Genomic DNA, 27,365 nt, shown 5'->3' with positions numbered 1-27,365 from the left:
TTGTCAGCCAGAAACAGAATTCGTCCTCAGACCTACACAAAACAAACAACCTAAAATCATGTTTTTAGGCAGAAGGAAAAGAATCCCAAATGGAAGTTCTAACATGTAAGAAGGAATAAACAAAACACAGCCAATAAGCGGATAAACCTAAATGAGCATCAACTATTTGAAACAAAAATGAGGGCAGCCCCGGTGGCGCAGCGGTTAAACGCCGCCTGCAGCCCAGGGCGTGATCCTGGAGACCCGGGATTGAGTCCCACGACGGGCTTCCTGCATGGAGCCCACTTCTCCCTCTGCCTCTCTCTCTCTCTCTCTCTCTCTCTCTGAATGAATAAATAAGTAAATCTTTAAAAAATAAATAAATAAAACAAAAATGATTATCTTGTCTTAGGGGTTTAAAAATAGAGAATCAACATACCTAACAACGGTATGGGATTCAGGAAGGTGATGCATGGAGGTATTCTTGAATTAGTTCTTGAATTGTCTAGAAAGAAGATACAAGTCCTAAGAACATTTGGCTTTGAGAAGGGAACACAAGCTATAATCTCTAGAGAACCACTCAAATTGTGAAAGGATGTCTAACTGCCAAACTAATAGGAAGAAATGGAGTAACAACAGCTGATCTGGAAGGAGGCAGAAAAGGAGAGTATGAAACATAGCACAGGTGGAACCAGGAGAAAGCAAATAGGGTGGTGTGATTCAAACTCAAACACGTTTTTTTAAGTAGGCTCCCCACCCAGCATGGAGCCCAACATGGGGCTTGAACTTGGGACCCTGAGATTAAGACAAACTAAGATCTAGAGTCCTATGCTTAACCGACTGAGACACCCAAGTGCTCCCCAAACACATTTTTTTAAGGATTTATTTATTTGAGAAAGAGAGACAGCATTTGTATACAAGCCAGGGGGGAGGGCAGAAGGAGAGGATCTTCAAGCAGACTCCCCACTGAGTGTGTGTGCTCAATCCATGACTCATGAGAGCATGACCTGAGCTGAAACCAAGAATTGGACGCTTAACCAACTGAGCCATCCAAACACACCAAACAAATTTTTTGTTGCGCCTGAGTGGCTCAGTCGGTTAAGTGTCTATCTGACTCTTGGTTTCAGCTCAGGTCTTGATCTCACAATCACAGGATCAAGCTCCATGTTAGGCTCCACGTTCAGTGTGGAGTCTGCTTCAGATTCATTTTCCCTCTCCCTCTGCCCCTCCTTGCACGTGTGCTCTCTTTCTTTAAAATAAATAAATACGGGGCAGCCCCAGTGGCGCATGTAAGTCTAACATGTAAGAAGGAATAAACAAAACACAGCCAATAAGCGGATAAACCTAAATGAGCATCAACTATTTAAACAAAAATGAGGGCAGCCCCAGTGGCGCAGCAGTTTAGCGCCACCTGCAGCCCAGGGTGTGATCCTGGAGACCCTGGATCGAGTCCCACGTCGGGCTCCCTGCATGGTGCCTGCTTCTCCCTCTGTCTCTCTCTCTCTCTCTGTGTGTCTCTATGAATAAATAAGGAAAAATCTTTAAAATAAATAAATACGGGTGGCTCAGCAGTTTAGCGCCACCTTTAGCCCAGGGCGTGATCTTGGAGACAGGGGATTGAGTCCCATGTCAGGCTTCCTGTGTGGAGCCTGCTTGTGTCTCTGCCTCTCTGTCTCTGTGTCTCTCGTGAATAAGTAAATTTTTAAAAAAAAGAGAAAGAAAATAAATAAATAAAATCATTAAGTAAACTAAACAGGAGCACCTGGCTGGCTCAGTCAGTGGAGCATGTGACTCTTGATCAAAGCCCCACGTTGGGTGTAGACATGACTTTAAAAAAGAAAATTAAAAAAAAAAAAAAACCCTAAATGGACTAAAGTCTCCATCTGAAAGGCCATCAGACTATTTTTTTAAATGTACATGCCATTAACGAGATGTATTTATCTTAAATGTAAAGGTACGGAGAGATTGAAAGTAAAAATTGGAAAAAATACACTCCACAAATACAGCCCCCGACAAAAGTTAGCATAGCTACTATAAATAGCAGAAGTAGTAGACTTTAAGGCAAAAGGTATTACTAGTTATAAAGACACACTTGAGAATATATGAAGTACATTCAACCAAAAGATTTAATGTTTAAATCTATATGCATCTAATTACATAGTCTCAAAATATCTAAAGCAAAAGCCAACAGAACATGATGAAACAGACAAATCCATGATCCTGCTGGGAGGTTACACACACAGCTCTGGGGGACATGTAAGAAATGACTGTAATCCTACACAACGTTTCCCAAAAAAAGAAGAAAATGAGAAACATTTCCAAACTCTTGTGATGAGGCCAAGAAAACTCTAATACCAAAACCATAACAAGGATGAAATTACAGACCATTTCGCTCATGAACACAGATGCTAAACTCCTAAACAAAACAACTAACTGAATCTAGTAATGCATAAAAAAGGATAATACGTCATGATCAAGATGGGTTTATTCCAGGAGTGAGAAGTCACTTTAATATTTGAAAATCAATGCTGATTCACCACAAAATAAATCATAATTTTCTCAGAGGATACATGAAAGTAATTTAGTAAAACTCAATATGCATGCACAATTTTTTTTTAACTCTTAGCAAACTAGTAATAGAAGGGTAGTTCCTTAATCTGAAAAAGCCTATTCTTTTTTAAAGGCATACTGTTGAAACCTGCCCTGGGACTAGGAGAAAGGTAAGGCTGCCACTGTGGGCACCTCTTTCCAGGATTGTTCTTGGAGTCCAAGCTAGCGCAGGAAGCAAACACACACACACACACACACCCCTGGTAAAGGTTAAGAAGGAAGACAACTCATTACATGTAAATAATACTGTGTAAGTAGAAAATTCAACAGAACCTACCAATAAACTATCAGAATTAGTAAGTGAATATAGAAAGATTGCTAGATAAAAAGTCAGCAATCAAGAATCAATTGTATTACTATATACTAACAAGTAACAAAAGATGTTAAAATGACATTTATAATAGCGTCAAATCAAATGTCCAGGGATATGAACAAAATATGTACAATATTTCTGCACAAAAACCACAAAATCAGGGGAAAAAAATTAAACCTAAAAAAATAAAGAAATTCACCATTTTTGTTGGGAAACTGTAAAGATACCAATTGTTCCCAAATTAATCCATAGGTTTAAAGCAATCATAGTCAAAATCCCAATCTTTATTTTGGTGAAAACTGACGAGTTAATTCTAAAATTCACTATAAATACAAATGATTTTAAATGGCCAAACCCTTTTAAAGATGGCGGAAAGGCTTGCCCTTCCCAAAACCAAGACTTACTGTCATGCCATGGTAATGAAGTGTGACACTAGAACAAAAATAGACAAATGGACCTCTGGAGTCTAGTCCAGGTAGGTGAGAGATCCAGGTGTGAAAATACACCACCAGTAAAACTTCTAGATCTAGAAGACAATATAAGAGAGTATCTTCATAACCTCGGAATAGGGGAATTTTTCTTAAGCCACAAAAAAGCATTATCCATAAAGGAAAAGATAAATTTGTGTATATTACAACTGAGCACTTCTTTTTATCAGATGACCCCACAGAGAGTGAAAAGGGAGACTACAGGACCCATTGCCAGAGTCCATAAAGAACTCCTCTAGCTTGATAAGAAGGCAGGCCAGCATAAAAATGGGCACAAGTCTTGCACAGGCGCAACATAAAAAGATGTCCTCTTGCACATTATAAAAGTCATTCGTCATCAGAGAGACGCAAAGTAAAGCCACAGTGAACACCATTACAGTCTCACTCCCAGCAGTGCTTAAACTAAAAACACTGGCAAATGCGGGGGTTGAGGACATGGAGCATCTACTGCCTTCCTCCACTGCTGGGGGGAATGCAGAATGATGCAGCCCCTAGAGGGTGCAGGTTGGCAGCATCTCCTTGCACTTTTTAACAGATCCCCAGGGGCCTCAGGAAAGCCTTTCTTTACCAGGCTCAGGTCAGACACCTCAAGGCCGTGCTAGAGCAACTAAGAAAATATACGTATTTTAACATCTCTGAAGTTGTGATGCACCTGAATCCATTTTCCCTCGGTTCACTCAACATTTCAGACTTGACTAGTGCCCTCTCTTTCGTGGCACTTTGGCTTAGTTGGTAACTACGCTGTCTGCTAAATGCCTCCCACGCTGGACTGGAAGCTTCAGGAAAACAGACTGTCGTCCTTCCCTGCTGCAACCCCTAAAACTGGAATTGCCAGGTCAAAAGGCACGCACATTTCTCAGTTACTTTTAATTACACGACTCACGAACACATCTCTATTCTAAAGTGCAGCAATATATTGCACAAACCCTCCCCGTCCCGCTCCCTCCTTGAAGGCAGCCACTGTCAGCAGTTTAGAATGTATCCTTCTAGACTGTTCTTTGCATGTACACGCATGTGAATACATGGTACGCGTATTATTCAGAGAGGCCAACTGTCTACTTGCCACAAATACTGTGGCAGCGCACGCACCAGCAATAAATGAGAGGGTCTGTGTTGCATCCCTTGCCAAATCTGGATGTATTCTATCAGTTTTTCTCCAATCTGGTAATAGAAGCCACTGGATGGTTCAGATCTATATTCCCCGGATATACTGTCTTTTGGGGTGGTTTTCCAGATACAAGCATCCTCCTCTCCATCCCGCCCCAGCACCCTGAGTTACAGACCTCCCCCTACTCCTTCCTCTGTCACCAGTGGAGGGCTATTTTACAGTGAGCTCTTTAACCCATCTGGAATTTATTTTTACATGCAATTATAAAGAGAATTCTTTTTTCCAACCAGATAACCAACTCTGCGTATTATGATCCTTCCTTGAGTCTCCCAACTTAAATGCCATTTTGATCAGATATTAACTTCCTATACACACTCAGGATGTTTTCTGAACTTTCTATTACTTTTCACTGATCTGTCTTTGGGGCAGAGCCTTGATTATTGTAGCTTTATGGTAAGTTTTAGCACCAGGGACCAAAATTCCCCCTCATTAAACTTAAAAAAATTTTATTAGCAATTTTTGCACATTTTCCTTCCACATTAATTTTTTTTCCTTCCACATTAATTTTAAAAATGCTTTTGCCATAGTTTAAAAAGTTCCTATAAGGAAACCATGTTCCTTGTGGGAACTTAATTAAATCTCTATGTAAGAAGGCTGAATATCTTTACATTACACATATTCCTATCCAGATATTTAGTCCAGTTGTTCGTTTTAGTCTTTTGGTATTTTTAAAAATCATTCTTCATTTGGATCTCCATCTTTCTTGTTAAATTTATTCCTAGATTTTGCTGTTTTTATCACTATTGTGTGTGGAATTTTTTATTTTTTTTCTACTTTTAGCTGATTATTGCTGTTGGCTATTTGTAGATTTTATATTCAACCATTTTACTAAGTTCTCTTATTCTGATTTATTCTAATTTTTTTCATTGACTCTTAGATATTGTTGCTAGAGAATCATTGTCTCTTCTAGTTTTTATACTACAAATTTCACTTTGCTATTTTTTACATTAGCTAGAAGCTCACTGGGGGGATCCACCAGCTTTATACTGGTTATAATGACTTTTAATGGTTTTAATAATTTTCCACTTAACGTGGCATTTGCTCTCGGTGCCTCTTTCAGCTTCAGTATCGCGGAGAGCTCATTAGATATGCAGAATCTAAAAAAAAAAAAAATGCAGACTCTGAGGTCCTACTGACTGAACCAGAATCTGCATGTTAACAAGATCTGCCTGGTATTTCCCACATAAAGTTCAAGGAACACTGGTCTAGGTGATTTCTTTCGATCCCAATTTTAAGTTTAGCAAGAAAAGCTGTGGCTGAATTCTACCAAACTTTTTGGCATCTATTGATCCCTAAAAATTGGATTCCTCCTTAGTGGCTGCCGTGCATTCTAGTGTCTGATACCCTAATTCTGGGCCAGCCCTGCACCCTACAGCAGGAGGCCGCCTTTCAACCCCCCAAGCATTGTCCTCACCACTTACTTCCCCATCCATGTCTCGGGCTCCCCAAAGCATCTCCAGGTTGAGATAGGTATTCTCTGCTTGAGGTGCCAGGGCTGTGAGCAGCACACAGTGGGTGCTCAGAAGTCACTTGATTTAACTCGATCTGTCATCCTTGTACGGCTGAGCTGACAGGGGAGCCGGGGGCGGACTTCCTCCTCTCCATGCAGATGGCTTTTTATCTTGTGGAGTCACAGACCTCTTAGAGAACCTGGACACCTTCCCAGGAAAACAGCCATTAATGGCTTTCCCTCCCTGCTGGTTGGGAAGCTCCTGGCTGTCCTTAAGCCCATGGTAAGACCCTTGCCCCCTGCTCTCCCAAAACCTTTGGCTGTGGGACATCCTACAGAAATCCCCACCAGCAGTACCCAGCTCGTACTGGGTATTCTGAGGCTTCACCACAAGCCAGGCGTTGTGCTGAACACCCACGGGGGCTCCACTGAGTCTACCCACAACTCCAGAGGGCAGATGGTACTGCCAACCCATTTTACAGATGGGGAAAACCCAATTTCCTCAAGAAACCAGAAACTCCTTGATGGCAAGGTCTGATGTTTTGTGGCTGGGGCCTGGACCAGCTAGAATGTCACTGCTGATTACGAGGCCTGGCTGGGAAGCTGCAGGGGCCTCCACGCCCTGTCCCCTAAACCCCTTGCCTCTGCAGACAGTTCTGAATCTGGTTAAAATGGACCACAGCTGACTAGACCAGGGTGCCAGGTGGGACTCAGGGACATTCACACATAGCTCTATAGGCCATCCAGCAGTCTCTAGGGTGACCCAAGTGCTCTCGAGTCTGGGTGGCCCTCACCACACAGGACCAAGCTGACCCTCCTTTGGTGGGCAATAAAGTTAGGGACAGAAGGAGCACGCAGATGACAGGGAGGAGGAGTGGGGCAGAGCTGAAAGGCTACCGACAGAAGGAGGAAGTAGAGGGCAGGGAGGAGGGGAGAGAAACTTCTGGTAAAACAGCCCCATGAGAAGTGGGTCACATCTCAGAGGGGCCACACAACATGAGCAGCAAACAGACCCTGGCCAGACCTGCCTTCATGCAAACAGCATCTCAGAGGGGGGGCAGCCTCAGGAGCCCCCAGAGCCCAGCTGGGGACCGATGTGCCACTCGCACTGAAAGTGAGCCAGAAGTAGCGACGTGAAACTCTGCCCAAGGGGTTGCTTTTTGTTTATTGACCAGACACAGTGGCCTTGGTTTCTGGACATAGTCAGCATGAGAGCGCCTGTCTCCTGGGATGGGGCAGGGGTCCAGAATGATCGGCCAGGAGCTACCAAGGAGAGAAGACGCCACTCAACTCCTCCACAGGGAAGAAGAAACACCAGCAGCTTTGCCCTACAATCACCAGGCAGGTAGAGGAGACTGGAGTTTGCAAGGTCCTTCCAGATGGCTCCAAGGACAAAGGGAGCTCTGGTCCCTTTGATGGTCTCCCGGGTGTAAGGTAAAGGCAAGGGCTACAGAGCCCATCCAGCACAGTCCCAGAAAGAGTTTAGGGGGATGCACAGAGGCCCAGGAGCTCTGGTGTGCCCCCATCCCACAATGAGCCTGGGATCTGGGGCCAGTTCAGGTGAGGATGCTGCCTGAGGCCACCTGTAGAGGCAGAGGCCTAGCTATGGGTGTGTCAAGGGTGACAAATCCCACCTTCTTCTGGCCCTGGGTTCCCTCTGTAGGCAACAGATAGCCACCAGCAGGGATCAAAGTCCACAGAAACAGTCTGTCCAGGTTGGGTGTCCTTGTGCGTCCTGGCATCCCCAAAGGAGCCAGCAGCTCTCAGGGGAGGTAGAGTGCCACCACCACATAGATGACCCAGCTGGTGGACACAAAGACCCCGAAGAGCAGACTGAAGAGCACGAGTGAGCGGGCCTTCCGGGAAGCCTCCTCAGCCTGGGCCAGGTCCCCCCGGCTCAGGGCAGCACGGGTCTGCAACGAGATGGAGGCAGGGAGTGGACATGGAGCTCCCCCAACTCCCACACCACCAACAGCGCTGGGGCCCGGTGCACAGCCTGGAATGCTGGCACCCTGAGATGCTCAGGACCTGCCCGGGGCCACCATGTATGAAGGAGGCCACGACTGCCAGCTCTGGGGCACCTACCTTGGGACTGGCACAGAACCATGCCCTTGGCCTCACCTACAGCCCTCACAACAATCCTGAGACTGGGGTCCCTGTTGCCCCCACTTTGCAGATGAGGAAACAGAGGCCCAGTTAAGGGCCCCATCCAGGGCCCCACAGCTAGTGGTGGAGCCAGAACTCAGAGGGAGGCAGGCAGGCAGTGGCCTCCAGACCCCCACCTCTGAGCAGTCGTGAGAGCTGCCTTCTCCACAGCATCCCGGCTTTATGATGGAGGAGCCTGAGCAGTGCGGGGAAGTCAGGGCCACAGCCAGGTCTGCTTTGGGCAGGAGCCCCCAGGGGCCTGCCTACTCTGTTTATTGGGATGTCTTCACAGTGGCATCACTTGGTCTCCAGGGACCAACCCCATGCCTGGGAATGGTCAGGAATATCAGGAGGAAGGAAGGAAGCTATGCAGGGGATGGATGAATGGACGGACGGACAGACAGACAGGGGTGGATAGACAAGGAAAGATGGATGGGTGAGTTATTAGATAATAGAGGGGTGGGTGGAAGAGTGGATGGACAGATGGAGGGATGAAAGGAGGCTAGGGAGGTAGTCAGCGGATGGACGGTGGGTAGACAGGTGGGTAGCTAGATGGCTAGAAGGATCCGTGCACGGACAGTCTCTACCCCATTAAACACAAGCCCCCACTGAGGCAGGCAGTTCCTTGGGCCTTATCAATCATTCACACCTTTGCTGTAAATTGGTTTAGCCAAATGTTCCGGAGTAGATCTCCAGTGGTACGGAGCAGACAGGAGAGGGGAGGAGTGGCCATCCAAGAGGGCTCCCCGGACAACTGAGCACTGATGCCCCAGTTCCTGGCACCCTCCTGAGATTCCCAGGGGCTGGGACAGGGGCTGTGTGGCCCCCCACCTACCTCATGGGAGTAGACGATCGCGATGAGCCCCGTGAGCAGGCAGCAGAAGAGGGTCACCAGCACGGACTCCATCATGTAGTCCTTGGGCAGGGGCCTGTGCTCCACCGCGGTGGGGGCTGGCATGCCAGCCACGGGGCTGTTGTACTGCGGGGACAGAGGTCACCACACTGCGGTGAGGACACAGCCAACCAGGGCCATGGAAGGGTCCCTCTGTCCACTCCCCCACACCTGGCTCCCATCCAGTGAGGCTGTGGGTCACTGAGAGGTCAGGTCGGGGCCCCCCTTCAGCCCTCTTGCTGTGCCCCCCACCTGTCACCAGCCCCTAGGGGTCTTCTCACTTCTGGCCTCTACAAACTGCTCATCTCCATATCTCCCTGCCCTGACTGGGCTCCCATGGGGTGAAGGGGCCTCTAAGCTCTTCCCCACAAGCACCCAGGGGCCTTTCAGTGTTTCTAAAAATCTAATCAAGTCATCTCCCACCCAAAGGCCCTGAGGCCCTCACCATGGACCTCCACCCTCCTATCCTGCCCTCCTAAGCTGACCCCCACTACCCCCAGGCCTGTGCCCAGAGCGCCCCTCCTCCTCTTCATCTGAAGGCTCCTCCTCATCCCTCAGAACTCAGCTCAAATGCCCCCACCTCTGGGAAGCCTTCCAGGCTTGCCCTCTCCCCAGACTGTGGAATCCTTTCCCTTTCCTCATCTGGGCCCCGCAGCCCAGCTTGTGGTCACCTTTCATCATGTGTGCCAAGCTCTCCCCTGGGCAGGGCGGCAGTGGCGAGTGGGGGCAGCGAGGGGGGCCGCGTGGGAAGTGGGTGTGGCGCAGGGGGGGCCCCCACTCACCACCGGGAAGGGTGTGAAGAGCGGCGGCGCGGCAGGTGCTGGGTACAGGGGCGCGGCCGCCGGCGGCGGGTACAGGGCCTGGGGCGAGGGCCCGGGCTGGAAGAGGACGGGCCCCTGCGGGAAGGGCGGGTAGAGCAGGTGCACGGCCTTGGGGTCGGGCGGCGCGTAGGGCGGGGGCTCGCCCACGAAGCCGATGTTGGGCACCCCGCCAGCTGCCGCCTTGGGCCCCTGCGGGGCCTCGCCTGTAGCCTGGGTCTGGGGAGCGGACGAGGCCGCGGCCTCGGCCTGGGCATCTGCCGGCGGGTCCTCGGGGGCCGGGGAGCTGCCCCCATCCGCGGCCACTTCCTCCCTGGGCCCTCGGTCCTCATCCAGGAGCTGCGGGCGCCGCGGGAGCTGCGGGAGCTGCGGGAGCGCAGGGCTCCGGGAGTCCTCGGGGGATGTGGGGCCACCGCCTCCTTTTGCATCTGCTCCTGGGAAGACAGGCCAGGCGCCGTGAGCCCCCAAGCACCACGGACCCAGTGGGACCCCTCCCCCGCCCCCAGCTACAAATCACAGCCCCTCCAGGGAGAAAGTCCCAACACCACTGCCAGTCCCCACTCTTCCCAGGGGGAGGCTGCACTCAGGTCTCTCCCCACTGGGTGTTGGAAGAATCTTCCCAAAGTATAGGGGTAGGAGGAGAAAACAGGTGCCGAGGGGAAGGTGCTTGCTGGCAGTCATGCAGCCAAAGCATCCCCAGGCTGGACGGAACACAGGCCTGACCTTGGGCCCAAGGCTGCCACTGGGGAGCTGTCCTGCCCCCCGCCCTGTCGCTGGTAGACTGGACAGGGAAGGGTGTGTCCAGGGCAGCCCCTGAGAGCCGATCTGAGGAGATGATCTGAGCCAAACAGACTCCTGGCTTGGGAGGTAGGGAAGATGGGGTGCTCCAGAGTAGCCGGACCCTGGCTAATGGACTGACCTCAAAGAACCAGGAGGTCACCAAGGGCCAAATGCCGGCTGAGGCATAGAGGGGACAGAAGCCCGAATGGGGGTGAGGAAGAGGGAGAAAGCAGAGCAGTAGGTGGGGAAAAGCCCACTAGCAGTGGGAACTGAGAGCTCAGAGGCCCTCGATTGCCTGGCTGCCCATCAGCCCTGGCCCCAGCAGCACCCCTGGGATAAACTCCTGTGGAAACCATAAAGGGAAAGCTCACTAAGGTGGCAGCAGGATGCCAGATGGGAGAACTGCTCACCCCCCACGTCAATTCCAGGAAGATCTGTTAGTTACAGACCCCAGCAGGCACACCTGCAACAGAAGAGGAAGAGGACTACAGACCCAACAGTGAGGATGGATGTTGCATCTCCTACGAGGAATCCGCCCTGAGCTCCTGCTTTTCTCCAGTGGCCTTCGGTTCAGGACAGCCCCTCCCAACGTCTCTTCCTTCTCCACAAAATAATACTCCTCTCCTTCCTTTGTTGGATTTGCCTGGGGTTTGCCGTAGCTTGCATTTCCCAAATTGCAATTGTCTGCTATTCCCAAACAAACCCACATGTGCTGGCAAAATAACGGACTTCTATTTTTTAGGATGTCACTCCAGAGGTACCCAAACAGGTTCTCCAAGTCTTGAAGGGACCCTGCACCTCCCGAGAGCACCCTGGCCAGCTGAGTACCCTTAAGTATCAGGAAGGGCCTGTAGGAGAAACCCTGGTAGGTATACAAAGCCCCACAGTAGGGTGGGTGGCCCAGGGCCTGGCTTTAGAGGTTTATTTCCCAAATGTCCCTAAAGGTTACAGGAGGCAGAGAGAGAAGCAGAACAGCTGGAGCAGCAACAGCTCAGGAGAGGTGGTAGGAGCCCTGCTGAGATAGCCCACCAGTCCCAGGAGGCCTTGGAGGGACTGAGTTAGAAGCCAGGGATCCTCAGAGAAGGGATCCCCAACAGCAAGGAGTGCTGAACTCCTGAGAACTCCCCACCCACCCACTCCCAGCAGCCAGGGTGTCACTCACAGGCCTGCGGTGGGGTTCATGCCTCCATACCCTCACCCATGGCCACCTGCTATCTCCGTACTCCCTGAATCTGGACGGGACACGTGACATGCTTTGGCCAACAGAATGCCAATAAACATCTCCCAGGGGTGCCTGGGTGGCTCAGTCAGTTCAGTGTCTGACTCTTGATTTCGGCTCAGGTCATGATCTCAGGGGTCCCCCTGCTCATTAGCCCTGCCACCTGTCCACCTGGTGCAGCCCCCCTCTTCCTCAGTCCCTCCTGAGCTTCCAGCGTAAGGGGGACAGTTTTGGATCATGCCAGAGCGGCTCCCAAGGAGCAAATAAACCAGCACCTAGAAAGGAAGGAGCTGCAGAGGGGATGCCCTACTTGTGTGTGTGAATCGGGGTGACCAATATATCTGTTTTCCCAGGGCTTTCTCAGATTTGCTACTAAAACTCTCATATCCTGGGAAAACCCTTAGTCTCAGATAAACTAGGGTGATTAGTCACCCTAGACTGCATCCACACAGATCTTGGACTCTCCCCCTCCAAGCTGCATGTGTAGGCGACAGACCTAGATCAGCATAAAGGACAACCAAACTGGACCACCAAACCAGCCAGGAAGCAACTAACCAAAGGCAATAAGTACACACCTAACAATAATTAACCTAAATGTCAACGGGGAGGGGGGGAGGGGGGGCACTGGCGGGCTCAGGTGGTTAAGCCTCTGCCTTAGTCTTGGGTCACGGTCCTGGGTTTGAGCCTCATGTTGGGCTTCACACTCAGTGAGGAACCTACTTCTCCCTCTCCCTCTGCCCTCTACACCTCAATGCTCATGTGCTCTCACTCTCTCATTTCCTCTTGAATGAATAAAAAAATAAAATCTTAAAAAAATAATTAACTTAAATGTCAATGGCATAAATTCTCCAGTCAAAATATACTGAGAACCTGAAAGGGGGAAAAAAAGATCCATTTATATACTGCCTACAAGAGACTTGCTTAAAATGGACACACAGGCTGAAATTGGGATGGAAAAAGGTATTCCGTGCAAATGCAGACCCCAAAAAAAGCTGGTGTAGCTGTATTTATATCAAAGTAAACTTTAAAACAAAAACTGTGGGGCTCCAGGGAGGCTCCGTCAGTTAAATGCCTGACTCTTCGTTGTGGTTCAGGTCATGATCTCGGGGTCCTGGGATTGAGCCTCACATTAGGCTCCATGCTAGGCGTGGAGTCTGCTTGAGATTCTCATTCTCTCTCTCTCTCTCTCTCTCTCTCTCTCTCTCTCGCTTTCTCTTTCTCTCTCTCTCTCTCCCCGCCCCCCTCGCTTTTCCCCAATAAACACACTCACTCACACTCTTTAAAAATAATTAATCAACATAAACACAAAGAAGGGTATTACATAAGGATACAGAGGTCTGACACAAGGATATAGCAATTATGACTTTACACTTTAGGAAATTAGGAGAAAAGATGAAGAAATGAAGCCCAAAGTTAGGAGAAGGAAGGATATAACAAAGATGAAAGCAGAAATAAGTAGACTAGAAACGAAAAAAACAAAAGATCAATGAAACTAAGAGCTAGTTCTTTGAAAAGATAAAACTGACAAACGTACAGCTAGACTCACAAAAGGAAAAAGAACTCAAAATCAAAAACAAAAGACATTACAAAGATACCACAGAAACACAAAGGATCGTAAAGAGACCATGAACACGAACAATCTGACAACCGAGAAGAGCTCAATCAATTCCTAAAAACATACAACCTACCAAGACAATCATGAAGATCTAGAAAGTGAACAGACCCAACTACTAGTAAGGAGATGGAGTCAGTTCACCAAACACCTTCCAACAAACAAAAGTCCAGAACCAGACGGCTCCACTGGTGAGTCCTACCAGTCAGAGAACTAATAGTCCTCCTCAAATGCTTCCCAAAAATAGAAGCAGAGGGAACACTTCCACACTCATTTTACAAGGCCAGCATTACCCAGATACCAAAACCAGGTGAGGGTGCCACAAGAAAAAAATCACAGGCCAGTCAGTGGCCCTGATTCACACAGATGCAAACATCCTCAATAAAATGGCAGCAAACCAAATTCAACAGTACATTAAAAGGATCACACACCAGGACCTGAGTGGAATGGGATTCCAGGGAGGGGTCAAACTTACACACAGAAAACCCAATATGATACACTCACTACATTAACAAAATGAAGGGGAAAAAAAATCATAGGATCATCTCAATAGGTGCAGAAAAAGTATTGACAAAAGTCAATATCCATTTAGGATAAAAACCCAACCAACAAAATGGGTATAGAGGAAACACACTTCAACATAAGGAGGGCCACGATAGATGCCAAGCCCACAGCTAGCATCATACTCACTTCTGAAAAGCTGGAAGCTTTTCCTCCAAGAACAAGAACAAATTGAGGATGCCCACTCTCGTCACTTTAATTCAACATAATTCTGGAAGTCCTAGCCACAGCAGTCAGGCAACAACAACAACAACAACAACAACAACAAAAATAGAAGACATCCACATTGAAAAGGAAGAAATTAAAGGGTCATTATTTGCAGATGACATGATATAATAACTAGAAAACCCTAAAAGTTCTGCCAAAAAAACTTAGAACTAATGAATGAACTGACTGAAGTTGCAGGATACAAAATCAATACACAAAAATCCATTGCATTTCTGTCCACTGATAATGAATTATCAGAGTCACTAAGAAAATAACACATTTAGGGGCACCTGGCTAGCTCAGTTGGTGGAGAATGTGACTCTTGATCTCGGGGTTATAGGTACAAACCCCACTTTGGGTGTAGAGATTACTTACAAATAAAATCTTAAAAAAAAAAAAAAAAAGAAAGGGACACTTGGGTGGCTCAGTGGTTGAGTGTCTGCCTTTGACTCAGAGCATGATCCTGGAGTCCTAGGATCAAGTCCCGCATCAGGCTCCCTGCATGGAGCCTGCTTCTCCCTCTGCCTGTGCCTCTGCTTCTCTGTGTCTCTCATGAATAAATAAATAAAATCTTTAAAAATAAATAAATAAAAATTGAAAGCAAGCAAGCAACTCATTTGCAATTGCATCAGAAAGAATAAAATACCAGGAGTACGTGGGCGGCTCAGACAGTTAAGAGTCTACCTTCGGCTCAGGTAGTGATCCCAGGATCCTAGGGTGGAGCCCCACATCAGGCTCCCTGCTCAACTAGGGGTCTGCTTCTCCCTCTACCCTTCCCCCCTGCTTGGATTTCTCTCGGTCAAATGAATAAATAAAAAATTTTTTAAAGGACTAAAATAACTCCCCTTGAAAAGAATAAAATATCTAGGAATAAATGTATCCTTTTTAAAAAATAAACTCTACCCTCAAGGTGGGGCTCAAAGTCGCGATCCCAAGATCAAGAGTTGCATGCTCCACTAACTGATCCAGCGTGGTGTCCCAAGGAATAAATTGTTTTAAGGGGGCAGGGAAAGAGGGAGAGGGAACAAGAGAATCTTAAGCAGACTCCAGGTCCAGCTTGGGGCTTGATTTCACAACCCTGAGATCATGAACCTGAGCAAACTTGAGAGTCTGACACTTAATCGACTGAGCCCCCAGGCAGTCCCCCTCCCAGGAATAAATTTAACCATGAAGGTAATAGACCTGTACACCAAAAATAAAATGACATTAGTGAAAGAAAATGAAGACAAATAAATAGAAAGACATCCCCATGCTCATGGATTGGAAGAATTAATACTGTTGAAATGTTCATACCACCCAAAGCAATGTACAGATTCAGTGCAATCCTTATCAAAACCCCAATGGCATTTTCTAGAGAAATTATGCTAAAATCTGTACAGAACCACAAAAGACCCTGAATAGCCAAAGCAATCTCAAGAAAAAACAAAGCTCGCGGCATCACACACCCTGATTTCATACTATATCGCAGAGATTTTAATCTAAAAAAAAGACACAGGGATCCCTGGGTGGCGCAGCGGTTTAGCGCCTGCCTTTGGCCCAGGGCGCGATCCTGGAGACCCGGGATCGAATCCCATATCGGGCTCCCGGTGCATGGAGCCTGCTTCTCCCTCTGCCTGTGTCTCTGCCTCTCTCTCTCTCAATCTCTCTCTGTGACTATAATACATAAATAAATAAAAATTTAAAAAAATAAAAATTAAAAAAATTTTAAAAAGACACACAGGAAATAACAGGTGTTGGCGAGGATGCGGAAAAAGGGGAATGCTCTTCCGATGCTAGTGGGGATGCACACTGGTGCAGCCACTCTGGAAAACAGTATGGAGATTCTTCAGAAAGTTAAAAGTAGAGCTACCCTATGATCTAGCAATTGCACCATTAGGTATTTACCCAAAAGATACAAAACTACAGATGTGAAGGGGACCTGCACCCCCAATGTTTAGAGCAGCAATGTCCACAACAGCCAAACTATGAAAAGAGCCCCAATGTCCATGACTGATGAATGGATAAAGAAGAGGTGGTCTAGGAGCACCTGGATGACTCAGTTGTTAAGAGTCTGCCTTTGGCTCAGGTCATGCCAGGGTTCTGAGATGGAGACTCTCACTGGGCTCCCTGCTCAGCTGGGGATCTGCTTCTCCTTCTCGCTTTGCTCATCCTCTCTCTTCCAAATAAATAAAATCTTAAAAAAAAAAAAAAAAAAGGAAGGGGCACCTGGGTGGCTCAGTAGTTGAGCATCTGCTTTTGGCTTGGGTTGTGATCCCAGGGTCCTGGAATCGAGTCCCACATTGGGCTCTCAGGGAGCCTACTTCTCCCGCTGCCTGTGTCTCTGTCTCTCTGTGTGCCTCTCATGAATAAATATATAAAATCTTAAAATTAAAAAAAAAATGTGGTCTATATATGTGATGGAATATTACTCTGCCATCAAAAACAAAATATTGCCATTTGCAACAACATGGATAGAACTAGAAGGTATTATGCTAAGCAAAATAAGCCAGTCAGAGAAAGACAAATACCATTTGATTTCACTCACGTGTGAATTTAGGAAACAAAACAGATGAATATATGAGAGGAAAAAAAAGAGAAACAAACTGTAAGAGACTCTTGACTAGAGGAGCCTGGATGGCTCAGTCAGCTAAGTGTTTGACTCTTGGCTTTGACTCAGGTGATGATCTCAGGGTTGTGAGCCCCACATCAGGCTTCGTGCTCAGTGTGGAGTTGGTTTGGGATTTCCTCCCTCTTTCTCTGCCCCTCCCCCTGCTCACATGCTCTCTCACTCTCTCTCTCAAACAAGTAAACTAAAAAAAAAAAAAAAACAAAGAAACAAAAACAGGACTGCTGGAGGGGAGGTGGACAGGGCAATGGGTTAAATTGGTGATGGGGATTAAGGAGGGGCCTTGTGATGAGCCCTGGGTGTTGTATGTAAGTGATGCATCACTGAATTCTACTCCTGAAACCAATATGACCCTATGTGTTAACTAACTAGAATTTAAATGTAATTTTGGAAAAAACAAAAACAAAAAAACCAGACACCTGGGTCAATGAAACAGAGAGCCTAGAAATAAAGCCATACATATAGGGTCACTAAACTTATGGCAGAGAAGCCAAGAATGTACAACAGAGAAATGAGTCTCCTTAATAAACAGTGGGGAAAACCAAACAGCCACATGCAAAAGAATGAAACTGGACCACTTTCTTCCACCACACACAAAAATTAACTCAAAATGGATTAAAGACTTGAATGTAAGGCCTGAAACCATAAAATTTCTAGAGAAAAACATAGGCAGAAAGCTCCCTGACATCAGTCTTGGCTATGATTTTTTAGATTTAGCACCAAAAGTGAAATGAAAGCAACAAAATAAGTGGGACCACATCAAACGAAAAGGCTTCTGCACAGCAAAAGAGACTGTGCACAAAATGAAAAGGCAACGTGCTGGATGGGAAAACAGTGCTTGCTTCGGCAGCACGTATACAGAATGGGAGAATGTATTTGCAAATCATGTGTCTGATGAGGGGTTAATATCCAAAATCTGCAAAGAATTCATCCAACTTAATAGCAAAAAAACAAAACAAAACAAAACAAAACCATACAATCCAACTAAAACATAGATAGGAGATCTGAATAGACATTTCTCCAAAGCAGACATCCAGAAGGCCAACAGGGGCATGGCAAGATGCTCAGCACCACTCATCATCAGGGAGATGCAAATCGAAAGTGCAATAAGATGCCCCCCCATACTGGTAAGGATGGCTAGCATGAAAAAGAAGAAATAACAAGTGTTGGTGGGGATATGGAGAAAAAGGAACCCTTGTGCACCGCTGGTGGAAATGCAAACTGGGGCAGCCACTAGGAAACAGTAGAGCCTCCTGAAAGAATTAAAAATAGAACTACCAAGGGGTGCTGGGGTGGCTCAGTCAGTTGAACGTCCAACTCTAGGTTTCGGCTCAGGTCTCGATCTCCAGGTTGGGAGATCCAGCCCCATGTCTGTCTCCGGACTCAGCGTGGAGCCTGCTTAAGACAGCTTCTCCCTCCCTCTTTGCCTCTCCCCTCGTGCTCTCGCTCTCTCTCTCTCTCAAATAAATAAATCTTAAAAAAAAACAAAAACAAAAACCACCATGTGATCCAGCATGCCACTTCTAGGTATTTATCCAAATAAATCGAAAACACTCATTCAAAAAGATATGTGTGCCCCCATATTCACCGCAGCATTATGTATAACAGCCAAGACACGGAGACAACCTAAGTGTCCACCAGCAGATGACCAGGTGGGGACACACACACACACAATGGAACATTATTCAGCCATAAAAAGAATGAAATCTTGCCATTTTCAACAACATGAATGGACCTTAAGGGGTATATGCTAAGTGAAATAAGTAGTTAGAGAAAGACAAACATCAAGTGATCTCACTTCTATGTGGAGTCTTAAAAAAAAAAAAAAAGCCCATGATCACAGAGAACAGACTGGTTGAGGTTGCCTGAAGCAGAGGATGGGCACATGGGCGAAATGGAGAAAGAGTGTCAAAAAGTATGAATCTCCAGTTACGCGATAAAGTCATGGGGATGTGACGTGCAGCGCGGTGACCGCTGTTAATACTGTGTCATGTATCTGAAATAGCCAGGAGACAGGATCTTAAAAGTTCCCCTAAGAAAAAAACTTTTGTACTAAGTATGGTGATGGATGCTACCCTGAGGTCCCATGGTGGTTGTTAGGCAACACAGGGGAAAACCGAGTGCAGCACACTGCACGCCTGACACCAACACGATGGTGCGTCAGTTATACATCAGTACAACACTGAGGGGAGGGAAGGAAGGGAAGAAAGATGGAAAAATAAAGAAAGAGGGGTGCCTGGGTGGCTCAGTCAGTTAGGTGCCCGACTTTTGGTTTCAGCTCAGGTCCTGATCTTAGGGTCGTGGGATCGAGTCCTGTGTTGGCTCCATGCTCAGAGGGGAGTCTGCTTGAAGATTCTCCCTCTCCCTCTGCCCCTCCCCCTGCTTGCACTCTCTCCCCCACCCAATAAATAAATAAATAAATATTTTAACAAGAAAGAAAACTGGACCACAGTTGGAAGCATCACAACAGAACTGGTGATCTGAAAGCAACAGAGGATCGCCTGCTAGAACGCCACAAATCAACATACCCGGGAATTAGAACGAGGCTAAGAATCTACACAATCTAATACTCACGATGACTGGGATACGAGATGAGACAATTTGCTGCACAAAGAACCAGGGCGATGTGCCCAGTCCTATGGGAAAAAAAATGGATCAGCAGAGGCCCCCCAAGAGGACCTACGTGCGGGAATCACCGGAAAGGCAGCCATCAGCACACACTCCAAGAGGTAAAGAGAAATGCACTTGAAATAGTTCTCAACAGAGAATTAGAAATGATTTTTTAAAAAAGGAACCAAATGGAAATTTTCAACTGACGCATATAATGTCTGAAATTAGAAATTCATTGGTTGGCTTCAATTACAGAATGGAGGTGATGGGGGGGCGGGGGGGGACCAAATCTCTGAATGTGCAGAACAGAGAGAAGAAAAGGAAAGGTGGAAAAAGGAAAAAACAAAACAAAACAAAACCTCAGTGACCTGTGTAGTAACATGAGAAGGTCTAAAAAGATAGGTCAGGGAAGTCCCAGGAGAGATCTGGGGGAAAAAACTATATTTGAAGCACTAAAGGCGCCACACACCACAAAGTTGGTGAAAAACAAATCTACAGATTCATAAAACTTGGAAAATCCAAAGCAGGGACTCTGAGGGGGTAAACTATGCTTAAATTCTTAGAACCAATAATAGCAATGAAGTCTTGACAACAGACAGAAGGAAATAAGGGACCTCGATTTACAGGGCAACGATGATTTGGATTTCCGTAACGCTCAGTAGACAGCCGTCAGGAGACCAGAGGCCAGGATCTCACAGTGCCAACCCAGAAACAGAGACCTTAAGAAAACATGCTTGAGGAATTAAGGTATGTATTAGTCTTCTAGCATATTCTTTAAAAAAAAAAAAAAAGATTTATGAGAGAGAGACAGAGAGACAGAGAGGAGAGACAGAGAGACAGAGATACAGGCAGGAAGCAGGCTCCACGCAGGGAGCCCGACGCGGGACTGGATCCCAGGTCTCCAGGATCATGCCCCGGGCTGAAGGCGGCGCTAAACCGCTGAGCCACCTGGGCTACCCTCTTCTAGCATATTCTAACGAAGTAGTCACACACACAGTAGCTTGAAACCACCCATTTATCTCACACCCATTATCATCACTATGAGTGGGAAAAAAAAAACAAAGCAAAACAAAAAGCCAGAGACAAGGATGAAGAGAAATTGGGACATCATGCATCACTGGTCGGAATGTCAAATGGTGCAGCCACTGTGGAAAACATACAGCAGTTCTTCAAAAAAAGAAAAAAGATAATTTCTAGGTGGTCCCATAATTCCACTTCTGGGTATATATATGTCCCCAAAGGATTGAAAGTAGGGGCTCCAAGAGGTATGTGACCTCCCGAGTTTGTAGAAGCAGCATCCACGACAGCTAGAAGGGGGAAGCAACCCAAGAGCTCTACTGATGGATGAGCCGAGAACAGCCGGGCTGTCGCCACACTACGGGATATGACTCAGCCTGAGAAAGGAAGGCGATCCTGACATGCTCTGTGATGTGGAGTACCTGTGAGGACATGATGCTGAGTGACATAAGTCAGTCGTGCAAAAAGACAAATACTCTGTGAGTCCATCGACACGAGGTCCCTGAAGTCATCAAACTCAGAGGCCCCAGGAGCTGGGGTGGGGGGCACAGGGAGTAATTGTTTAATGGGGACAGAGTTTCGGTTTGGGAAGATGAAAAGTGTTCTGCAGATGGATGTTGCTGATGGTTGCACTAGAAGGTAAATGCACTGGGGCGCCCGGGTGGCTCAGGCGGTGAAGTGTCTGACTTCGGCTCAGGTCATGATCCTGTGGTCCTGGGATCGAGCCCCACATCGGGCTCCCTGCTCAGTAGGGAGCTTGCTTCTCCTTTTATTATATATATTTTAAAAAGATGAATGCACTGAACATAACTTTCAAAATTATACATTTTATGTATATTTTACCACAGTTTTTTATTTTTAAGATTTTCTTTCTTTATTTGACAGAGAGAGAGCTAGAGAGAGCACAAGCATGGGGAGGGGCAGAAAGAGAGGGAGAAGCAGACTCCTCACTGAGCAGGGAGCCAATAAAAATCACAGACTGCAAAAGAAGGAGTAAAACTCTCCTTGTTTGCAGATGATCCACTTGTTACACAGGGAATCCAGGAAATCCACACCGATTCCTAAAGCGAATAAATGGATTTAATATGGTCAAAGGTCACAAGGTTAATAATATACAGAATCAATTATGTTCTTATGCACTAGTAGCAAATAACTGGAAAACAAAATTAAAACTAAAATCCAACTCACAGGGCAGCCTGGGTGGCTCAGTGGTTTAGTGCCTGCCTTCAGCCCACGGCATGATCCTGGAGTCCCGGGATCGAGTCCCACATCAGACTCCCTGCATGGAGCCTGCTTCTCCCTCTGCCTGTGTCTCTTTCTCTCTCTGTGCGTCTCTCATGAATAAATAAATAAAATCTTTAAAATAAAATAAATAAAATAAAATAAAATAAAATAAAATCCAACTCACAGTAGCACCAACACAACTGTAAGATAACTGGGGATAAGTTGAACCAATGAATTCCAAAACATCTACACTGAAAATTATAAAGCACTGCTGAGAAATTTAAGTCTCAAACAGAAAGATATATACCATGTTCATCGTTTGGAACACTCAAACTATTAGGATAACAATTTTTCCCACATTCATCTATAGATTCACCGCAATCATATTCAAAATTCTAGCAGGCTTTTTTTTTTTTAAGATTTTATTTATTTTGGGGCGGGGGAGAAGAAGAGAGAATCCCAAGTGGACTCTGCACCAAGTGTGGAGCCTGACACAGGGCTCCATCCCACGACCCCGAGACCATGACCCGAGCTGAAACCCAGAGTCGCTGCTCAACCAACAGTGACCCATGCACCCCATATACAGCAGGCTTTTTTAAAATATAGAAAGTGACAAGATCATTATAAAATTGTTATGAAAATATAAAGCACCTAAAATCACCAAAACAATTTTCAAAAGGACAAAAAAATTAGAAGAATCTATCTGATTTCAAGACTTACTATAAATCCAGGGTAAACCAGACAGCTCATCACTAATGAAATGATAGACACATACATCGTGGAGCATTAAAACATGAGAGTGCAGAAACAGACACACACATATTTGCTCAGTTGAGTTTTGTGAGGTTTCCAAGGCAATTCAGTGAAGAAGGAAAGTCTTTTTAATAACTGGTACAGGGTCAACCGACTAGCTGCATGGAGAAAAGTGAATATTGACTTTTCCTCACAACATCCACAGAAGTTAACTCCGAAGGGATCATAAACCTGAGTGTCATCCTCAAACTATAAAACTCCCAGGATAAACATGGAAGACCCGCGGGATCTTAGGATGGATAAAGATATATGACACCGAAAGCATGAATCATACAAGAAAAAGAATCTGTAAAATTTCAAAATCAAAAAAGACAAAAACACTTGGCCCCTTCAAAAGACATTTCTAGGGACGCCTGGATGACTCAGTGGTTGAGTGTCTGCCTTTGGCTCAGGGCGTGATCCTGGGGTCCTGGGATTGAGTCCTGCATCGGGCTTCCCTCAGGGAGCCTGCTTCTCCCTCTGCCTGCTTCTCCGCCTCTCTCTCTGGGTCTCTCATAAATAAATAAAATCTTAAAAAAAACAACAACCCTGAAAGACAACCTATGGAGTAGGAAAAGATATGTGCAAATGATATAACCAATAAAGGATTTGCATCTGAGGGCAGCCCCAGTGGCTCAGTGGTTTAGCGCCGCCTGCAGCCCAGGGCATGATCCTGGAGACCCAGGATCTAGTCCCACGTCAGGCTCCCTGCATGGAGTCTGCTTCTCCCTCTGCCTGTGCCTCTGCCTCTCTCTCTCTCTGCATCTCTATGAATGAATAAATAAAAATCTTTAAAAAAAAAAAAAAAAGGATTTGTATCTGAAATGTGTCAAGAATTTATACAACTCAACACCAAAAAAAAAAAAAAAAATCCAAACCACAAATAATCTGATTATTTACATCTTCTGCCCATTTTCAGATGTTTCTCTGAAGACATATGGACGACCAACAGACACATGAACTGATGCTCATCATCACTGACCATCAGGGAAATCCAAATCAAATCCATGAGATAGCATCTCACACCAGTCAGAATGGCTAAAACCAACACAAGAAAAAGTGTTGGCAAAGACATGGAGAAAAAGACCCTCCGAGCGCTGTTGGTGGAAATTCCACGGTACAGCCGCTGTGGAAGACAGTGTGGTGGCTCCTCAAACAAGTACAAAGAGGGGCACCTGAGTGGCTCAGTTGGTTAAGCCTCTGACTCTTGATCTCAGCTCAGGTCTTGATCTTAGGGTCATGAGTTCAAGTCCCCTGTTCAAGCTCCCCCTCCCAGAGTGGAGCTTACTTAAATAAAAATAAAATAAAATTTTAAAAAAGGTAAAAACAGCACTACCTTATGATCCAGGAATTCCACTACTGGGTATTTACCAAAGAATACAAAAACACTAATTCAGAGGGGTACACACACCCCTATGTTTACCGCAGCATTATTTACAATAGCCAAACCATGGAAGCAGCCCAAGCGTCCATCAGTAGACAAATGGATAAAGAAAAGGTGGTAAAGAGAGAGAATGGAATGTTACTCAGCCATAAAAAGGATGAAATTTTGCCATTTGCAGTGACATGGATGGATCTAGAGAGTGTAATGCTAAGGGAAATAAGTCAGAGAAAGACAAATATCCTATGATTTTACTCAGATGTGGAATTTAAGCAACAAAAGAAATGAACAAAGAAGGGGGAAGAGAGAAAGAGAGGAGACAAACCAAAAGCGATACTGTTAACTCTAGAGAACAGATGGGTAGTGGGGGAAGGTGGGGGGGGGGTGAGACAGGTGATGGGGATTAGGACATGTACCTCGATGAGCACTAGTTATGGAATTGTTGAATCACTAAACTGTACACCTGGCACTAATACGGCACTCCATTCACTACACTAGGATTTTTTTTAAGGCCAGCATTAAAAGTGAAAATCATCACTAAGGTCATACAAAGCCCCTAAGGTCTTCCATTCACGGAATGGGAGAAAATATTCATGACACATGGATCAAACAGAGGAGTTGTGTCAACGATGCCTGACACTCTCACAGCTCAGTAAGTCAAATGTCCCAACAAGAACATGGGTGGTTGATTTGCGAACACTTCACCAAAGAGGATATTGAAAGGATCGATAAGCACATCCAAAGATGCTTGACGTCATTAGTTACCAGCAACGCCATCAAAATTAGAAATGCCAACTCAAACCAGGAGGCATCACTACACACCCATTAGAACAGCTAGAATTCTCCACTAACGGAGAACCTGACCCCCTGTGGTGCGTGTGTAAAACACCTGCCGCTCTCAGACACTGCGAGTGGGAAAGGAAAGCAGTGCAACCACTTCGGGAAACACTTCAAATTTTCCTTTAAAAGTTAAGCACGGGGGCACCCCAGCTGGTTAAGCGTCTGCCTTCGGCTCAGGTCATGATCTCAGGATCATCGGGCTCCCTGCTTGGCAGGGAGTCTGCTTCACCCTCGGCCTCTCTCTCACTCCCTCAAGTAAATAAGTAAAACCTTTAAAAACAAATAAATAGGGATCCCCGGGTGGCTCAGCAGTTGAGTGTCTGCCTTCGGCCCAGGGCCTGATCTTGGAGACCCAGGATCGAGTCCCACATTGGGCTCCCTGCATGGAGCCTGCTTCTCCCTCTGCCTGTGTCTCAGCACCCCCCCTCTGTGTGTGTGTCTCATGAATAAATAAATAAAATCTTTTAAAAACAAACAAACAAATAAAAGCTAAGCAGACACCTGCCATAGGATCCAGCTATTTCACTCACGGGTATTTACCAAGAGAAATAGAAAATGTGACTAGGTGGAGAATCGTTCACAAATATCTGTAGCAGGTGGGGAAACATGTGCACCTGTTGTGTGAAGCTGCTCAGTTTGGGCTGGTTCGTTACACAGCCAAGCAGACTGATGGGGGGCGGGGGGCTTCTTCCCCAGCCAGGGCCCAGGTGGGGGGAGGGCTGGGAGTGAGCCTGGGGAGTGGGGAGGAGCAGGCACAGGGCAAAGGGAGAGGTGACAGTGGCTTGAGCAGAAGGCAGGGGTGTGCACCGCGGCCAGACCCAGCAGGACTGATGGGCCACAGGGCTGCCAGCAGGTAGAGCACCGTCGGAGTGCCCGGCACCCACAGCCCCCTCATCTCCTCCGGGCTGGTTCCATCAGGAGCTGGAGCTCAGGGCCCAGGCCACCAGGGCCGCTTCATCTCCCTGTGCCTCAGTCTCCTCGTCCTTGCGGTGAGGATTGCGCCTCAAAGTGCTCACCCCCACCAACTCCTGCTGCCTGAGGCTGGGAGGAGACCTCGGGAGGAGGAAGACCCCAGCCAGCCCCCCAGCCCTGTAGAGGCCTCCAGCTATGCTCCGGGGCCTTCCAGGGCCCCAACCTCACCACCCCCCAAGGGCTGGGGTTCTTGGATAAGCAAGTCTACGGGCAGAGACACCACTGGGGGGGGCGGGTGGTGTCTGCTGTCTACAGGGGAGGCTTCCTCTAGCCCAGAGCCACTGGAGCCCCAAACCCCATTGTGTGTCTGTGGTGCCTGCAGATGCCCGGCCAGCCAGCGCCTCAACCCCACAGGCCTCCGGTGAGCGCCCCCTGCCCACCGGGGTCCGAGGCGCGAACAATTCTGTGCACAAGCCCCCCGAAGAGACGGCGATTTCAGCAAGCTCAGGCACCTGGGGGCTGCCGAGGAAGCTTTGCAGGCAACCGGCCAAATGCTTGCTCACCGCATCGCCCTGAACCGCGGACGGGGGACACCGGGACATCAGGTGCCGCCCGCGCAGGCCGACAGTCCCTGCGCGCGATCGCGCAGCGGGCGCCACGTCCGGCTGCGCCACCTGAGGCCCCTGACAAACCCCACAAACCTCGGGTGTCTCATCTGTGAAATGGGAAGAGCAACGGTCACTTCAAAAATAATGACCGTGAACTCGCGGCCCTCTCTGTCCTAGCATCGTGGGTCGTGGTCAGGTGCGCCCAGCTGGCCCCGGGCCCCTGCACAGGTGCGGGGAGGGGGGCGGGAGGCGGGAGGCAGGTCCGGGGCTCCAGGTGCAGATGCGCTGCGCAGGCCGGTCCCTGGCGGAGGCCCGCCCGCCGCTGCCCCAGTTATCACAGCAGAAGCCGCAGCTTCCCGGGGCCCCCGCCGGGGCAAATGCCTGGCCCGATGGCGCGGAGATAGGGCTGCTGAGTAAATAAATTTGCTGGCGGAGCCGCTGGGCCCCCGGCCTCGAGTTCTCGGGTTCTCGACACCCGAGCCTCCGCGGACATTCCAGCCGCGGGGCGGGACGCGGGGCCGGGCGGGCGGGCGCATCCCCCACCCGGCTCCGGGCCCCCGCCGCCGGCCTGGGGCCCCCGGGGCCCGGGCTCAGTCCTGCGGAGGGGGGACGGGGGAGCCGTTGGAGCCCCTTTGGAGCCTCTCCGCTCCGTCCCCGCACCCCGTCCCGCCGCGCCTCCCTCCCCGGGCCCCTCTCCGTCCCAGCCCGCCCCCCCTACTCCCCACCCCGGCCCGGCCAGGGCCCCCTGCCCTCCTGCCCTCACCCTCGCCCGCTTCGGCGTGGCCGGAGGGGCGGACAGTCACCAGGGGAGGGACGGGCGTGGGGGACGCCAGGGGAATGCGCCCAAGGGCCTGCGCGGGGCACCTGCCGCCCTTCCCCCGCCCCTCCCGCAGGGGCGCCGCCGGCGTTGCCAGGACCTCAGAGCATCCTCCCGGTGTGCCCGGTCCCGGAGGGGGTGCCCGGGAGCAGCCGCCGGCCGGCCGTGGCGCGGGGACCCCGGAGCGCTCACCTGCGTCCATGGCGCGCGCCTCCCGCCGCCGTCGGGCCGGGCTCGCCTGGGGCTGCGGGCTCGGGTTTCCCGGAGGCGGCTGCGCGGCGGGTTAATGATTGACCGCCCGGGGCCACCTGCGCCGC

General features: G+C 48.2%; 1 protein-coding gene across 4 annotated transcripts; it reads right to left on the bottom strand.

Moving 5' to 3' along the window:
• Window positions 1-416: 416 nt before the first annotated feature.
• PRRT1B (proline rich transmembrane protein 1B) lies at window positions 417-27,365 on the bottom strand. Of its 4 annotated transcripts, XM_041727051.1 has the most exons (5): window positions 27,241-27,365; window positions 9,828-10,297; window positions 8,989-9,132; window positions 5,980-7,921; window positions 2,088-3,428 (listed from the first exon to the last, which is right to left on the bottom strand). In XM_041727051.1, exons 1-4 carry the CDS (start codon window positions 27,248-27,250, stop codon window positions 7,772-7,774), a joined length of 774 nt encoding a protein of 257 aa, XP_041582985.1. In that variant the 5' UTR covers window positions 27,251-27,365; the 3' UTR covers window positions 2,088-3,428; window positions 5,980-7,771. The 4 variants fall into 4 exon arrangements, with proteins under 4 accessions (XP_041582986.1, XP_041582985.1, XP_041582987.1 ...); XM_041727052.1 differs by lacking the exons at window positions 2,088-3,428; window positions 5,980-7,921 and adding an exon at window positions 417-484; XM_041727053.1 differs by lacking the exon at window positions 5,980-7,921 and having other exon boundaries at window positions 2,088-5,655.

Source organism: Vulpes lagopus, chromosome 12 (assembly GCF_018345385.1).
Source record: "Vulpes lagopus strain Blue_001 chromosome 12, ASM1834538v1, whole genome shotgun sequence".
NCBI lineage: Eukaryota > Metazoa > Chordata > Mammalia > Carnivora > Canidae > Vulpes > Vulpes lagopus.
The sequence above is the reverse complement of the archived record's forward strand: the minus strand, read 5'-3'. Positions and strand labels throughout refer to the sequence as shown.